The sequence below is a fragment of the Setaria italica genome, chromosome VII (assembly GCF_000263155.2).
Source record: "Setaria italica strain Yugu1 chromosome VII, Setaria_italica_v2.0, whole genome shotgun sequence".
NCBI lineage: Eukaryota > Viridiplantae > Streptophyta > Magnoliopsida > Poales > Poaceae > Setaria > Setaria italica.
Window position 1 is genome coordinate 29,934,579 of NC_028456.1, and position 17,823 is coordinate 29,952,401.

The window sequence follows — 17,823 nt, forward strand, 5'->3', positions numbered from 1 at the left end:
GCAACCATCTCGCACAATCTCCAGCAAAAAACCATTCTTCTTCTTCCTTTTTAAATAAAGGTTGTGGCTTGACCATGACATGGAATTGCCGAATTGGAAATAAAGCACATGCCACCGCCCACCGGGTGTCGAAATCCATTAATTCAAGACTAAGGAGCTAGTAATCATTTTAGTTCTAATCGTTTTAAGAAAGTAAGAGCATCCGTACATCTAGTTGCAATACTAATGTGGAGAGGTTTTGGTTGATGCCATAATGTGGTTGGCTCCTTTCAGCCATACACTGCTCTAATGCACTGCCAACTTGGACATGAACCTCGACGTCGTCATCCCGGCCCGTTTATTTGCTTGCACGAGGGTGGAACCCGACGCCATCAGCCACAAATATCAACAAAAAAAAATCTTTGTAATCATGTACTTCAACGAGCTGGCTGCTTTTCATGCATATTTCCCGAAATCAAATGTAATAATAGCTGTAGCACAGTAGCACGTACTATAATTTTTTTTTGAAATGAACGATTACGAGATTGTGGTTATTTCATTGATAAAGCACGTACTATAAATTATACGCAAAGTTGGCATGCCGGCACAATTTTTTTTGTGCATGTCCTTTTACAAACCACTTGACCAATATTATAAATAATTGTGAGTTGCTCATAGCGGGCACATGAAAGTTGAGATTAAAAAGTAACTGAGCTAGATCGAGCGGATGCAGATATCCCATCCAACTAGAGTCCTGATCATGCAGTGAATATAGAGTATGCGGTGGAATTGTGTATCTTTGTATCAGGTATTGGTGGAAGAGTGGTGAAAGTTCCTCGTAGTTGCCATTTGATTTGAGCATACGCATGCTCTATTACTACACCATCCGTCTCAGATTATAAGTTATTTTAATTTTTTTTAAATTTATCTTTCGCTATATGCATCTGACATAACATTTATTTAAGTGTACACTGTAAAAGTCATGGAAATTATGAATTATTGTCCAAGTGATAAATAAAATTTGTTCTTAATTGTTGTTTGACTGGTTGATGCTGATTCCTAATGCCTCGATATGGAATTTCCTTCACCTTTAAACGCAATCGACATGCGACTATGTGGCACGCCTGTGCACATGATCGTTCGGCTTATGCTTCTTTTTCCAAAGGTCTGGATTGACCAGCAAGGCGCACGCACACGTGTGCCGGCAGATTTTGGAGAGAACGAATCGAGAGCGTTTTGTCAAGGAGACAGCGACCGCTTCGTACGATTCCACTAACCGATTCAAATGTAGCAACGACAGCTGCTTTCGTCACGGATGTGCACCACGTCCATGCGTTTGCAGGAAAGGGGGCGCAAAAAAAGAGATATTTTTGTGAACCGTACAGGCGGATATTACAAGGGCTGGGCCTATTGCAAGGCCCAAGGCCTGGTCGCTCATGACACAAAGCACGTTCGGTGATATGAAGCTGTGTGGTCCAGCCAATTGCAATTTACAGCCTTTTTTCGAGCGAATTGGCAATTCTTGTACACATCCGAATCGAAATTTTTCCAAGTGAATTTCCAAGAAACAATCTTGGTCTTGGCAGAAGTTGATCTTAACTTGCCGATGGGCGATGGTCATCAATCACCGGCCTTCATCGATGACGGAGCTCAGGGACATGGCCTCCGCCCCCGGCTCCGAGCTCGACGTCCCCATGGCGTTGCTCTGCCACTCGATGACGTAACTGGGCTTAGTAACCGCCTCGGGCACCTCAATGTCCCCGACGAGCATCGACACCACCCTCGACATGGGCGGGCGCTGCCGAGGTGAGCTTTGGATGCAGAGGAGGCCAACGCGGATGGCACGGAGCACCTCTTCGCTGTTGAATTCTGCGAGCCTAGGGTCTGTGACGTCCAGAGGATGGTCGTCCTCGTAAAGTTGCCAGACCTGAAAGCATGATAAGTTGGGGGACAATTCAGATCCAACTGTTTTTTTTTTCCTGTCGCAATAGCAGAACAAAAAAACACACAATCATCATTTTCAAGATGGTTCCAAACATTGATCTTCTGCTGTGCAAGTACGCAACAATAGGATCCACAATAATACTACGGCCATGCTAAAATTTAACAAGAGATGCCAGCCTCTAATAACAAGTTCACATAATGACATGTTGACTAGCAGTTTCTGCAAAAAAAAAAAGGCAACTTTTCGCAAGTTTTTGGTTAGACTGTTTAAGTCCAAGGTTCGATGAAACCCTTTGTCACCGGTCCGTGAAGGGACATATCTCCCTCTGATCTATTTTTTCCTTAAAAATTCTATGAGAAAAATACTATCTGGAACAAAAGAAATTCATATAATGAAAAAGTTCCATGCATGGGAAATAAGAAAGAAAGTACAAGTATAATCATACCATCTAATATAGTTGATGTATTTTTCTAATATAAAGCATCATGTTCTCTACCTGCTCGTAAAATTTAAATCTAAAACTCAACTTGTACATGAAAAAAAAATTATTAGGGATAGGTCGGACCAACTAAAATAGTTTGGGATAGTAAATTAATCCAGAATTTTGTTCACAGGGTTAAACGGAAAAAGTGGATTGCTTAGGGTAGTGTAATTTTTCCATTTTATGTTTCTATAATCTAAATAATTGTTAAGTGCAGGGAAAGGATTAGCTTTATTGATCTGTGGAACTAACACAATGGCAACGACTGAGCTAGATTCGCCCTCTGCAGAGGCTCTGAATCTTAACAACTCAATCCTTGCTTGCCTATCAATAAAGAACCAGCCGGCTTATATATTGCTTGGTGCTAACAAACCAAATCCTAATTAACAGCTATTGCTAACGTCCTGCCATCTTATCCAACAAATCAGGCGCCTAACATGCCGGAGCTGTTGCTGGCGCCGGCTTGCTGCGCCGCCTGTAGGTTCAGCCCACAAAAGCGTCCACAACAATAATACCTTATATTTTGATAAAAAATAGATATGTCTCATCAACAAATGATTTTAGAATGATATAAATTGTGTAGTATTGTAGGTGCGAGTACTATTCAAACCTTAGCAGACTAAAATTGTGGTTGTGTTTTTTTTCCGCAGGTAAAAAATCGTGGTTGTGTTTGATTAAAGAATCTCATGAATGCATGTGTGCTTTGATACTTTAAATCACTCATGAATCTAGTGTGGATTTTCCCACCCCAATAGCACAGGAAGAAAGAGTGGAACATTGCATGACCTGGATCTCAATTGTACAGTGACCTTACCCATTCTAAAAGATATGCTTTGTCTTCACCAAGCCTACCATCATAGTTTGGCCTTCCAGCTATAGTCTCCAATATGACCACACCAAAAGCAAACACATCAACTTTCTCACTCATATGACCTCTCATGGCGTACTCAGGTGCAAGATATCCACTTGACGAAAACAGTAAAAAGATCACCATTAGCTCACAAAGTTAACGAAACTAATATATATAGTGTGTCAAGATGCGTAAGGGGGAGAAGGTTGGAGATGTGCTTACAATGTACCAGCAACTTTTGTGCTGATATGCGTGTTCTTGTCATCATAAAGTTTGGCGAGACCAAAATCAGATATCTTAGAATTAAGATTGGCATCAAGTAAGACATTACTAGCCTTTATATCCCTATGCACAACACGGATGCTAGACTCTTCATGGAGGTAAGCCAGGCCTCTTGCAATGCCCAAACATATCTCAAAGCGTGTTGGCCAGTCCAGGTTCAATCTCCCATTTCCTGCCAATGAAGAATAATATTCAGATTTATGTAAGAAAACTGAACTTTTTTCAGTTGCATCGAATTGAATGAAACATTACCGAACAATGCTTTATCAAGGCTTCCGTTGTCTAGATACTCGTAAACCAACAATGGGTAATTGCCTTCAAGGCAGCAACCATACAACTTCACGAGATTACGGTGTTGCACTTGAGAAATAGTTTCTATTTCTGTTATGAATTGCTTCTTCCCCTGACGGGATGTTTCAGATAGTTGTTTTATTGCCACTACACTTCCATCGGATAATTTACCCTGCCAGAAGGTGCCATTTTTAAAAATGCATGTTTTAAGCATCAGCATTACCATATGTATACTGTAATGGAGAAAATGAAGAAGACAACCACAACAAAAAGAAAAATAAATCAGTAGGGAGCATATGTATATATTTTTTGAAATAAATATGTATAGATTTGTATTAGTAAAAAGAACGGGAGAAGCATGTGCAGTGAGAAAAAGAATACACATTGCCGAAAAGTAGAGATAAAATAAAAGAGGTCTAGACAATTTGCATAAAGAAACAGATCAGTGTCAAAAAATTCACAGAAAGTAAAATTTAACAGAAAATTGTCATCCATGTGCACTACATATGAACTAACCTTATAAACTGACCCATACCCTCCTTCGCCGAGAAAGTTACTGGAATTAAAATTTTCACTAGCGGTCTTTAGTTCACCGTAACTGTAAGTGAATAAATTAGGTCTTCCGACAGTATTGTACAGGTCTGCAAGGATGACAAGCGATAAATTCATGAACACAACCAATTTTCGTTTAAAGAATACATTGTGAGCATAGTGTATCATGTACCTTGTTGCTCCAAAGACAGTTTTCTACTTTTCTGCATCCGGACATACAGTCCAGTGAGCACTACTATTAGTCCTACAACTACTGCACCAACCGCAGCTCCAACAATTACACCTGTTTTATTCTTACTTCTCTTCGGAGCAGCATTACGTGCTGTAATCATGAAGTATGTCAGATTCAAAAAAAGCTCACTTGTTGGAATAAGACAGTGATCTTACAAAGAATCAGCATATTTTGACTCTGAAGTTTATGTTATGTTCTCCTGAATTTTACTCATTTTTATTTTGGAATTCAGATGAGAATATTTGCAAAATTTAGAATAGATATGCATTATTAGTATATATTTATGCATAGGTTTAATTGTCAGCATGTTTAATTGTCAGCATTTCTCATGGTCGAAACTATATGTGCAAGTCAACCAAAGAAGGCTGCGGTCAACAGCCCATAGTTCAACACCCGATCCGTTGAAGATGGACCGTAAAAGATGGTCAATGGGAAGGCTGCTGCTGTCACTACTGATGTTGGTGATCTCCGTTTCCTGCAAGTTCATTTCGTTTACTACTGTCACTACTGACGTCACCCGATCCGTTTCCTTCTACTACATCTCACCTGCACCAAGCAGGCATATGGATCTAAGCTAAAGCCTAACACAGCTTCTCCAAGTTCATTTCAAGTCTATCTATTCACTATTAGATTTAGGTGATCACACTCATGCGAGTTTAGTTGGTCCCGTTGCAATGCATACGGACCGGGTATCCTCCTGGAATTCTAAAAAAAAAAACTCATGCGAGTTTAGACCTAACAAGATGGTGTTAGATGTTAGATGTATACGTACTGTTGGTATTTTACCTTTTCTTCCCCCTCCCTGTACCTGTATATATATGGTCTAGTGCCCCTATTATGAATACAAGTGTTATTCCTAACATGGTAACAGAGCCAAACTAGGGTTAGGTTTCTTCTCAATCTACCTAGATTTTATTTCCTACATAGCACGTTGCACTTGTGTGCTCCTTCCTCCGCTGCCTTCTGCCCCGTCGCCGGCTCCTGCGCCTTGTCCCGGCCGTCCCGCCAGCGGCTCGCCCGCCTCCTCGTCCCCCGATGCCTGCGCTCATCTCCGTCGCTTGTCTTGCCCGCCGGATCCATCCGTGCGCTCCGCTGCCTGCCGCCTTCCCGTCGTCGCCGGAGCCATCCAACGTGCGCTCCGTGAAGGTAAAAAAAAAACTCTGCTGTTCTATGTACTCTTTGCTGCCTCTGTTCCTGTGGCTGCTTTGCTTCTACAGTGCACGTTTGGGCTGTTGAGTACCAGCAGCGAGAGGAAGAAAAAAAAACGTGTGCGCTCTCGCCGTTACTCGCCGCTATTCCTCTGCACTCTTGCTGTCACCATGGCTCCTTCTTCAGCTCCTTCGTCTGGTGGTGTCCCAGTGTTACATTGTCCGGTGCTGTTCAATGGCACCAATTATCGAGATTGGGTTCCTCGTCTACGGATTCATATGCGTGGTCTTCGTCTTTGGGAGTTTCTGACTGGCGAGTTGTCTTGCCCACCTCGTCCTACTGCTCCTACATACCCGGTGATTCCTGAGAAGCCTGCCATTCTAGAGAAGGCTACGGCTGAAGAGATGGATCGGTTGCTTGCTGCTTATGATGCGGATGTGGTGAAGCTGCTTGCTGACTATGATGATGGTCTTGCGTCGTATGAGTCTCAGTTTACTGCATACCGAACATGGTTTGATGAGGATGCTCAAGCTGCTTCTATTCGTGTTGCTAGCATGGAGGATAGGGTTTCGACTGATATTGTTGAGCTTGATTTTGCACATCAGATGTGGGCTTTTCTTCGTACGCGTTATGAGCCCACTGGTCAGTCTACTTTTCTTACAGTCATTCGTCAGGAGTAGCTTGTTTGCCAAGGTGATGGTACAGTTGATAATTTCTATGGTCAAATTTCTTCTATTTGGCGCCAGCTTGACACCCTTGGTCCTTAGTTGTCACCTAGCACTTGTCAGTCCTGCCTGGGTCAGCAGCAGGCCCTTGAGTTTCGTCGCACCTACGACTTCTTGACGCGTCTTCAGGATGAGTTTGAGCCACTTCGTGCACAGCTGCTTGCTCACCATCCTTGTGTTTCCCTGATGGAGGCTCTTGCTGCTGTTCGTAATGAGGAGACTCGCCTTCTTGCTGTTGGATTGATGCGGTATTCTTCAGTCTGGCCGCTAGCTTCTCCACTCGTCTTGATGTTCCTCCTCCTGTGGTGCCTTCTTCTAAGAGTCGAGGGGGTGGAGGTCTTAAATGTGACTGGTGTGGCAAGGATAACCATGTGGAGGCATTTTGTTATAGGAAGAAGAAGGCTCAGTCTCGTGAGGGTCAGTCTCGCCGAGGTGGACGTTCTTCATAGGGTCCTAGCGGTACCGGTGGTTCTGCTCATTCTTCGCAGGGTACTAGTGGTACTGGTGGTTCTGGTTCTGGAGGTCCTCAGAGGAGTTCGGCTGGTTCTGAGACACAAGAGATCATCAGGTTGCTTAGTCACCTTGTTTCCTCTACGCCACCGGGAGCTGCAGGTTTTGTGACTCAGCCTTCTGCACCTACAGGTTCTGCTGCTGCTTCTCAGTCTTCCGCTCTGGGCTCACCTTCCACGTCTACTCCAGGTATTTATCCATGGATTCTTGATTCTGGTGCTTTATTTCATATGACTCCTGATTGCACTTGTCTTTCTTTCCATACGTTCTCCACCTAGTTCTCCCACTGTTCATACAGCTGATGGTTCTTCTCTTCTTGTTGTAGGACACGGCACTCTTCTATCTGACTCTTTTCATATCCCTGATGTTTCTTATGTTCCCGATCTGACCATGCAGCTCATGTCCGCTGGCCAGCTCACTGATCATGACTGTTGTGTTATTCTTGATCCTGATTTTTGTTATGTTCAGGATCATTGCACGGGTCAGCTGGTTGGTACTGGCCCTCGTCGTCGTGATTCTCAGCGTCTTTGGGAGCTTGACTAGCTTCGTCTTCCTTCTGCTGCGCCCGTCAGTCTAGTTGGCTCCGCTATGGCTCCTTCGTCGACCTCATCTTTTGATTAGTGGCATCATCGCTTGGGTCATCTATGTGGCTCTCGTATGTCTAGTTTGATTCGTCGTGGTCTGCTAGGGTCAGTTTCAGGTCATGAGTCTTTAGCTCAGTGTCAGGGTTGTCGGTTGGGCAAGCAGATTCAGCTTCCCTACCATTCTAGTGAGTCTGTGTCACAGCATCCTTTTGATCTTGTTCATTCAGATGTCTAGGGTCCTGCTCCCTTTGTTTCTAAAGGGGGCCATCGATACTATATTATATTCATAGATAATTTTTCTCGTCATACATGGATTTATTTTATGAAACATCGTACCGAGGTCTTATCCATCTACAAGTCTTATCCGCACTCATTTTGACAATTCTATTCGTGTTTTTCGTGCTGATTTTGCAGGCGAGTATCTTTCTGTAGCTCTTCGTCAACTTCTCTCTGAGCAAGGCACTCTTGCTCAATTTTCTTGTCCTGGCACCCATGCTCAAAATGGTGTGGCCGAGCGCAAGCATCGTCATCTTCTTGAGACTGCTCGTGCTCTTATGCTTGCTTCTTCTATTCCACCTCATTTTTGGGTTGAGGCTGTGTCTACAACCACTTATTTGACTAACATTCAATCTTGTTCTGCTCTCCATGGTGAGATTCCTTTTGAGCGTCTTCTGAATAAATCACCTGACTATTTCAGTCTTCGTCTCTTTGATTGTGTGTGCTATGTGCTTGTTGCACCGCGTGAGCGCACGAAGTTGACTGCTCAATCTACTGAGTGTGTTTTTCTCGACTATAGTTCTGAGCATAAGGGATATCGTTGTTGGGATCCGGTTGGTTGTAGGATGCGGATTTCTCGGGATGTTGTTTTTGATGAATCTCGTCCTTTCTATCCTCGTCCTTCTTCTGATGTTTCCCCGACATCTTTGGTTGATCCACTATCCTTCTTAATATTACTTGATACTTCTATTTCTATCATACCTTTATCATGTCAGGTACCTCCTCCAGTGGTTCCCCCTGTAGTCTCCTCGTCTGTCCATCGTGCTGATGTGCTCTCTTCGGAGTCTACTTTTTTGGACTGTTCTATTGTGGCTGCTAATTTTTCTGTGAAGCCACCAGTGACACATGTCTATACTCGTCGAGTTCGGCCTTCTGATGTGCCATGTTCTTCTGATGTGCCATCATCTTCTGTTGTGCCATCTTCGTCTGATATGCCATCTTCTCCTATTGAGGCCTCTCTTTCGGAGGATTCCTCTCCCGAGCAGCTTCTTCATCGTAGTCATCGTCTTCATCAACGTCCTAATTGTTATTCTCCTTCCGCTTATGCTGCTACTGTTCTTTCGGAGCCGACATCTTATCGTGATGCTCTTCCTCATCCGGAATGGCAACATGCTATGGCTAAGGAGATTGCTGCTCTTGAGTGCACTCACACATGGGATCTTGTTCCTCGTCCTGCCCATGTGCGCCCTATTACATGTAAGTGGGTTTATAAGGTTAAGACCCGCTCTGATGGATCTCTTGAGCGCTATAAAGCTCATCTTGTTGCTCATGGTTGAGACTATGATGAGACTTTTGCTCCTGTTGCTCACATGACCACTGTTCGCACTCTTCTTGCTGTGGCCTCTGTTCGTGAGTGGTCCATCTCTCAACTTGATGTCAAGAATACCTTTCTTAATGGTGAGCTGCGTGAGGAGGTCTATATGCAGCCGCTGCCTAGGTATTCTGTTCCTGAGGGTATGATTTGTCATCTTCGTCGCTCGCTTTATGGGCTAAAACAGGCTCCTCGTGCTTGGTTCCAGCGTTTTGCCTATGTGGTCACTACTGCTGGTTTTTTTGCTAGTGCTCATGATCCTGCACTTTTTGTCCATACTTCGCCACGTGGTCGGACTCTTCTCCTTCTTTATGTCGATGATATGATCATCACTGGAGATGATCCTCAGTATATTGCCTTTGTCAAGGCTCGTCTCAATGATCAGTTTCTTATGTCTGATCTTGGTCCTCTTCATTTTTTTCTTGGGATTGAGGTTTCTTCTACATCTGAGGGCTTCTATCTGTCTCAAGAAAAGTATATTCAGGATCTTCTTGATCGGGCTTCTCTTACTGATCAACGGACTGTTGAGATTCCCATGGAACTTAATGTCCATCTTCGCGCCGCTGACGGTGAGCCTCTTGAGGACCCTACTCATTATCGACATATTGTTGGGAGTCTTGTTTATCTTGGTGTTACTTGTCGTGATATCTCTTATGCTGTGCATATCCTGAGTCAGTTTGTTTCCGCTCCCACTCATCTTCATTATAGTCATCTTCTTCGTGTCTTACGTTATCTTCGTGGAACTCTTTCACGCCATCTATTCTTTTCACGCTCTAGCTGTTTATATCTCCAGGGATATTGTGATGCTACATGGGCTAGTGATCCCTCTGATCATCGATCCCTTTCTGCCTATTGTGTTTTTCTTGGTGGTTCCCTTATTGCTTAGAAGACTAAGAAGCAGGTAGCAGTTTCTCGTTCGAGTGCTGAGGCTGAGTTGCGTGCTATGGCGCTTGTGACGGCAGAGGTGACTTGGTTACGGTGGTTGCTTGAGGATTTTAGTGTTTCAGTTTCTGTGCTGACTCCTCTTTTGTCTGACAGTACGGGAGCTATCAGTATTGCCCGTGATCCGGTGAAGCATGAGCTTACTAAGCATATTGGTGTGGATGTCTCTTATACATGATCACAGGTTCAGGATAGGGTCATTGCTCTTCAGTATATGCCTTCAGAGTTGCAGCTAGCTGATTTCTTTACAAAAGGCACAGACCCGTGCTCAGCACAGATTTAATCTCTCCAAACTCAGTGTTCTTGATCCACCATGAGTTTGAGGGGGGTGTTTAGATGTATATGTACTGTTGGTATTTTACCTTTTCTATTAGGAGGTTTTGTGTATATTTCCCCCTCCCTGTACCTGTATATATATGGCCTAGTACCCCTGTTATGAATACAAGTGCTATTCCTAATAGAATCTTGGGATTTGAAGCAAATGGGAGAGAGAGTACCTGGAGTTACACTCAAAGCTGAGATTGAAGGCCCGTAGTGGCCTTGAGAAGGGATGCAACAAGTGCCCTTGCCAGCCCAGAACAGATGAATTTCAAGGAAGTTTCTAGTGACAGGAATAATATATTGCTTCTGGACAGCAGCGTAAGATCCTCTTGCTTCCTTTCTTATGTCAAAGTTCTGCTCCTTCCGCTCACCCTTTACCAAAATAAAAAACTCGTGACCAGCTCAAGCTAAAAAGTAAAAACCAAGGGTAGGTTATTAGTACGACTGGAACTAACCTACCTGTATATAGATATCAAAAACTCTTTTACCTAAACTGTTCCAAGTCTGTGAGTCCTCAAAGACAATCTCTGCAAATTGAAGCGTTACTACATAGTTTCCGTTCTCAAGTCCAACGCCAAAGTATCTTAAAGACGAAGGCGACATCCTTGCTTTCTGGAACAGTTCTGAATCCGGGGTATTCCGAAACTGGCGTGTTGGGCTGTATACTGTGTAACTTGCATTTAAGCTTTGTATTATGTAATCTCTTTTTGATGCCTCCATGAATGTCCCTACATTGCTAACACCCCATGTTGGTGCTCCTGTAACATAATAGGATGCAGGTCCAAGATTGGCATCATCAGGCAGATACACGGAACCATCTGATCCTGATATTGAACTACTGCTCCCGCAGTCCACAGCAAAGGAGGTAGCTGCAAGCATGTTAAATTATTTAATACTTATGTTAATTTAGCTAAGTAGACGCACGTTGCAGAAGCTAGAAGCTCACTTTGTGGAGAGCCAAGAAAGCAGGGTGTGTCTCGCTGAAGGCACTCCAGCCCCGAAGGTAATAAGACACTGCAGATGTCAAACATTGACATTTTGAATTCAAAATACGAGCTTAGAGAACAATAATTGTACATGAAGATTTTGAGGAGCTATTCGAATGTAAACTGACCTGTTATTGGAGTTGCTGACCACGAAATTGTTTGCCACCAAATTCCTATGTACAATGAAACATGGAAAAAAGGCACCGTTCATACTTCAGAGCATATTGAGGGTTTGTTTTATAAGATAAATAAAAGCAGGGACAAATAACCGATTTATTTTTTCAGCTAAACTGTAATGAAAAGTAATTCTCCTTCATTAAAGATTTGGAATCATATGTGGCTTAGATTCTGAATCATAGATGACGTCAAATGCAAAAAAGAAAAAGAAAAAAAGAAAAAATAAATATGATCTAGGTGCAGCAAAAGCAGCTTTTTAGATGTAATTGATATTAAAAAATGCTAGTTTAATACATGTGTATGATATTGGATTATCTTTAAAATAATAGTAATAGGGCTGAATTTTCGGTCAGTCAATCAAGCTTGCAAAACTCAGCACTTACAATGTCAAATTCGGACTAACCCAGGAGGGAAAGTTTCCTGATAGCTGGTTGTAGGAAAAATCTCTACACAAAAGAAAGCATGTAAATGTTATAGATAAACGCCTTCCTAATTTTACTTCACAAATGAAAGTGGACAAACATACAAGTTTTTAAGAGAAGTTCCTATAGAACTTGGAAGGCTTCCTGAAAGACTATTATTCCCGAGAAACCTAGGCAGACCAAATTTGCGCATTAGCAAGATTAATGATCATTGTCATCAGAACCTAGAAATAAGTATCAGAAGGCAAGATAAACCATACAAGAAGCTGAGTGAATTCAGATTCAGCAGAGCTTGTGGTACTTGGCCAGTGATATTGTTAAAACTCAAATCCCTATAACAACAGAACAAATGAGACTAGGAGAGAAAGGGGTCATCAAACAATGCATAATCCACAGCAGTTCATTAAAGCATCTAGCAAAACATGTAGTTGACTGGAGTTTACGAAGAAACAAAATGTCTTACAGTAGGGTTAATGTTGCAAACTGTGAAAAGTTTACTGATGCCAGGTTATCAGATATCCTGCAGTTCCTCAAAACTCTGCAATGAAACATGTCAAGAGTTTTCGGATTTAACAATTGGTTGCACTACAGAAAATATTAAGATGTAGTTTGAGTCATCAAATGAATGGCAAGTTATGCATACAAGGTGTTCAAAGATGTCATGTTACTAATGAATGCCAGTGAAGAACTTCCATTTACTATGTCACCTATTCGTCTGCACCACAGAAATAAATAGTTCATTCTTCTGTTCTGCAACCTTAATATTTGACAATGATACTTATCTACTCCCGCCATCAGTAGTCACTTACAAGCTTGTCAGTTGGACAAGATTAGAAAGAGTGGTTGGAAGTGGACCTTGAAATGAATTGCCTTGAAACCGTCTGCAAAATTATAGTTGTTGTTACTAGTGAAGAAAGAAGGAAGATCCTGCTGGTACAAGGGTCACTTTCTTGGTAAAAAAAGTAAATAGATTTATGCAGATAGAAATATGATCTGTTCCATACAAAAAATAATTATTAGAAAAATCAATTCAATATTTTTAACACTAGTATTTTTTTAATGGAACAGGAGGGGTTAGGACCCCTACTGGTTATATATTCAGGAAAAAGAGTATTTTACAGAGCAATAGGAGAAAAAGGAAAATTACAACAGATTGTCAAGCCATTCTGTGATTCTAGGGAAAGACTTATTTTTTGCTCGATGGATAACCATATCAAATTCATACTTGAAAATGTTTCTGCAACTCTCAACTGAAACTTGTTGTTGCCTGGAGATTGCATTGTTCCTTGTTGTCCAGAATATGTGGAACAGCACCGCATTATCATGAATAGTGAAAAAATGTAATATTTACTAAAATGATGAAACCACCTCACATCTGACCTTAAGTGGATTATTTTAATAGGCCACTGAATGGAGATTTAGCAGAGTAAAAACTACACTTAGCTAATACCATCTCATTTATGAGCACAATGAGCCAGGGTTCAAAATGAATTTCATACTTGAGAACTGTTGCAAACTGTACACAATGTCTTTAAAGAAATTATCATCACCATCTGAAAAGTATAAGTTGTAAATCTTACAGTTCTAATAAATTACTGAAGCTCCCAATGTAATCTGGTATTTGCCCAGTAAAATCATTATCTGATGCCCACCTAATCACAAATAAGAAAAACACATAAGGTTAAATGAATGATACTGTTGACAAAACATCTTTTATAGGCATACAATATTTTCATGCTTGTAAGCTTAGAAAATGATGGTGGTAATGGACCACTTAAGCCAGAGCTGTCAATATATCTGCAAGACAGAAATAAAAGAATAAGAATGTTAACATGGTTTGGCAGAAGAAAAAGGTAAGGACTACAGGGTGCCCAAAATTAATCAAAATACGCACAGTTGCTCAAGTTTAACCATGTTACCCAGTTCGGGAGGAAGGGATCCATTTAAGTTGTTCATGCTTATGCCCCTGAAATCCCAGAAAAAAATATCAGGTTAGTAGCAAAAGATTTGTGACAGGAAACTTTCTTATCTTTCGAAGGATGAATACATTTCTCGACAGAGGTCAACTAGTAGAAGGAATGAAGGTGTGTTTTTTCTATAAGCTTGATGTCGATAGCATGTATTCTCAACTTAAACTGTTCTTTATTTGTTGATTCTTACACATTTAAATAAATTTATAGGTACGTGTACAAAGCCAAGTCGAGATTTATAAAACTTTGTAGTTTGGACATTAGCAAAGATTTCTACTGAAATAGGGTCATGAAACAGAGAAGGTAAATTTCTTACAGCGATATAAGATTCACAAGCTTCCCAAGCTCCTTTGGAACAGATCCAGATAATGCATTAATTGCAAGACTCCTTTTATGTTCAAGGGAGATAATTTAAGTTTCAATGTTACCCAAAACATGTGATGTAGTAATGTTAGGTTCTAAATCTCACATGTATTGCAAAGCAGTCAGTTCCCCAAGGAACGATGGTACAGGCCCTGTTAAGTAATTTTGCATTAAGTTCCTGAAAAAAACGTCAGATCAGATCAGATGTAAACGAAAAAGGATGGCTCTCAGTAGGTATTATATTTAAAGAAATTTTGAGCTTGATGCGGGAGGCTACTACAAAGCAATCCGCTGCTATGATAATATGATATGCTGTGGAACTGCGGAAAATGACAAAGTCCACCGATAAATTGCGACTAAACAATCTTCATATACACTTGGGATACTTTGGCTCACTGACGATTTCAAGAAAGTTGAGAATTCATACAAATTGGTCAAGTGCGTGAGGTTCCTCAGCTCTTCTGGTATAGGACCTACCAGATTCAATGCGTACATTTTCCTGCAGTAATAACAGTGAAGCACCCATCAGCTCACACCATCTCAATTTAGCCTTCATGGATGTTCGTCATCAGACAAACACCACTAGGTTATGGAGCGCCGTCAAATAACCGCACAAGCAATAGTTGCAGAGATAAGGACGATGCACTAGCTTGCCACACTCTGAGTGCACGAACTGCCACCTCAGGTGGGCAAATTAGATCATCCAGCAACTAATGGTGGGCGTACGGATAGGAAGCGTGAGACACTTACAGCTTGGTGATGTGGCAGACGGTGTTGTTCTGGCCGGAGCACTTGCACTGGATGGCCGGGTTGAAGTTCATGTCTGAGTCGATGTTGGTGTCGTCCGTGGCGGCGCCGGTGCAGGGGTCGCCGCTGATGTTCCATGCCGAAGACGCCGTCTGGCCGAGCTTGTCGAACACCGCATTCACCGCCGCCGCTGCAAAACCGAAAACGGGTTCATACTTCACACACATCCCAAAGAAGCAATCACCGACTAACCTTTACCGACCACAGAGAATATATAAAATAACAGATCACCCTCAGGCACTCAACGCGAACTCTAGGCAAAAGTGGTGAATCTAGTAGTGTACAGTGATAGCTAGTCTTATAATACATTAAAAGCATTATAAGTACCCTAAAAGCTTGGTGACATAGTAACTTTTTTTTTTCTTTTTTAATAAAAAATATATATCTAGTAGGAGTCTTAGCCCCACCTGTTCCTTAAAAAAAAATACCAAGACTCTAGCTGTCCTACCTCGGGGCTTTCTTATTTTTTAAAAAAATAAAGGCAACGGGTAATAATACGTTTGGTTCCACGGACTAAAGTTTAGTCCCTATCACATCAAATGTTTAGATACTAATTAGGAGTTAAGCTAATTATAAAACTAATTGCACAGATGAAGGCTAATTCGCGAGACGAATGTATTAAGCCTATGTCAAATCATGGACTAATTAGGCTTAATAGATTCGTCTCGCGAATTAGCCTCCATTTGTGCAATTGGTTTTGTAATTACTCCTAATTAGTATCTAAACATTCAATATGACAGGAACTAAACTTTAGTTTGTGACAATGAATACGACAACTAGCAAGTAACTACCACGACAAGCAGCCATAAGGTGGTTGAAGCTGCACAACAAGTCAACAACTAGCTCTCTAAAGAAGGTTGATTTTTAGGGCAGTCCCAAACCATAGTTTCTATGGGTAGTTTCTATGTTGACCTATCACCAAGATGCCACTTGTAGATCTAATCTCCCCAACCCATAGTTTCTATGGGTAGTTTCTATGTAGAGCAAAATTTCATGATTTCACGCAAGCACCACAAGCAAAGCTCGGTCAGCTGTCGCAAGCAACCGCGTAGCCTTCATGCTGCCACAGTCCGAGCCATTGAAACAAAATAATTCTTTCACAGCTGCTATAAGATCGATCGACCTGGAAAGCGCCGCCAAGAGACGATGCAGGCCAAAATGCAGGAGCGAGATGAGTGCTGGTTCGATCAGTGCCTGGACAAAGTGCCAAAGTGGCGCTTGAAGCAACGGACGGAGAACTGGCGCCTGCAGAAGCAACTGCGGTAGCACCAACAACACGTCTGGAACTTGAAGAGGGCTTCCTCGATTTCTTTTGATGTACGCCTTTCTTCTCCAATCGATCCTTAGAAGCGGCGCGTGTGGAATTGCTGGCGGAGGCTTGGTGCGCGGCCGCGCACGGGGGTGGCCAGCGGCGTGAGGCGGACACAGGCGCCGGAAATTGGCACGCGCGAGCGAGGGAGGGGATGGCCGCGGCGCGCGCGTGAGGGAGGGTCGCGACGCGGCAGTAGCAGGCGCGCACGGAGCCTGGGGTTGGGTCGCGGCGCACAGCGGATCGGGAAGATGGGCAAGAAAACGAGGAAGGAAACGATAACGCTGGCACAACGCGATTACGGCGGTATCTACGCACTTTGGTGCGCGAGCCGACTCGGTTTCTCACATGAGAAAAACGATTTCTTGCCCTTTCTTCGTTAAATCACCTGCCACATCGTTAGATCGCTGATATGGTACTGTATTGAATGATATAGAAATTGGAGGGTTGGGAGTGCCCTTAATATTTTCTCGCTTGGATCCCAATTTCACCTCGTGGGCTTGCTCTGTTCGATGTTTCCTCACGTGGGACTAGCGTTGAACCACAAGAGTTTCTGACTTATTCGTGGGCAAAACATGGATGAGGTCAAAAGGCGAAAAACCATAATATCATACCATTAAACGCGCCCCTGTTGCCCTTCTACCCGAAACATTTGGAACGAGATAGTTTCTTGGACGAATCGGGCAGATGATTCTCTGGAACAGATCAGGGATTGTACAGATCAGGGAGATGAAATTCCAACAGCAAAGGTGGCCATGATGCCGGTAAGAATTCGACTCGATCGAGCTGATTTTTCAAGAACTTACTTGCAGGGGATATTATCTTAAGAACGTGAGGACATTGCTGACAGCTAGCAACCTCAAACTGAGAGGCGCCTCCCAGGAAAAGAAACAAAGCAAAAGGCAAGAACAAACTTAATTACAAATATACAATCGAGCTCATCAGATAGAACACCTCGAAAATTATCTTTTTATCGCAGGAGCGCTGAATAGGACTTACCTTCAGTTGGATCTGTCCTTGTTGGTGGTGCTTGCTGAGCTTTGGCCGACGCAGCTAGGAGAAGCAGCGCGGAGAGCACGTAGCCACGGAGGGAAGAACTCCGTGTTAACCTCATCTCCCTCTTCCTAACTGCTCTCGCTTAGCTTGGCCGTGGCCCTTCCGAGGAAAGCAATCTTGTTCCGTGTCCAAAAAATCTGCTGATTTCATCATCATAGAAGGAAAGCAAAGCAAATAAAGCAGCAGTCAAAGGCACACGACTGATTGGGGATACGCGGTCGTTTGGCAACATTAGTACTGAAGACGACTGCATGACTGACTGACGTTCTCAAGCTTTGGATTCATCCACTCGAACCATTCAA

General features: G+C 42.6%; 1 protein-coding gene across 3 annotated transcripts; it reads right to left on the reverse strand.

Moving 5' to 3' along the window:
• Positions 1–1,326: 1,326 nt before the first annotated feature.
• Positions 1,327–17,688, reverse strand: LOC101753184 (probable LRR receptor-like serine/threonine-protein kinase At1g56140). Of its 3 annotated transcripts, none has more exons than XM_022828327.1 (24): positions 17,465–17,688; positions 15,100–15,286; positions 14,750–14,848; positions 14,456–14,527; positions 14,303–14,374; positions 13,911–13,982; positions 13,742–13,813; positions 13,597–13,668; positions 12,826–12,897; positions 12,660–12,731; positions 12,480–12,554; positions 12,277–12,348; positions 12,121–12,186; positions 11,978–12,040; positions 11,546–11,590; positions 11,378–11,445; positions 10,891–11,300; positions 10,608–10,803; positions 4,553–4,702; positions 4,345–4,469; positions 3,790–4,000; positions 3,478–3,709; positions 3,220–3,370; positions 1,327–1,906 (listed from the first exon to the last, which is right to left on the reverse strand). In XM_022828327.1, exons 1-24 carry the CDS (start codon positions 17,577–17,579, stop codon positions 1,604–1,606), a joined length of 3,072 nt encoding a protein of 1,023 aa, XP_022684062.1. In that variant the 5' UTR covers positions 17,580–17,688; the 3' UTR covers positions 1,327–1,603. The 3 variants fall into 3 exon arrangements, with proteins under 3 accessions (XP_022684062.1, XP_004976816.1, XP_022684063.1); XM_004976759.3 differs by having other exon boundaries at positions 14,777–14,848; positions 17,465–17,687; XM_022828328.1 differs by lacking the exons at positions 14,303–14,374; positions 17,465–17,688 and having other exon boundaries at positions 14,456–14,848.
• Positions 17,689–17,823: the final 135 nt, after the last annotated feature.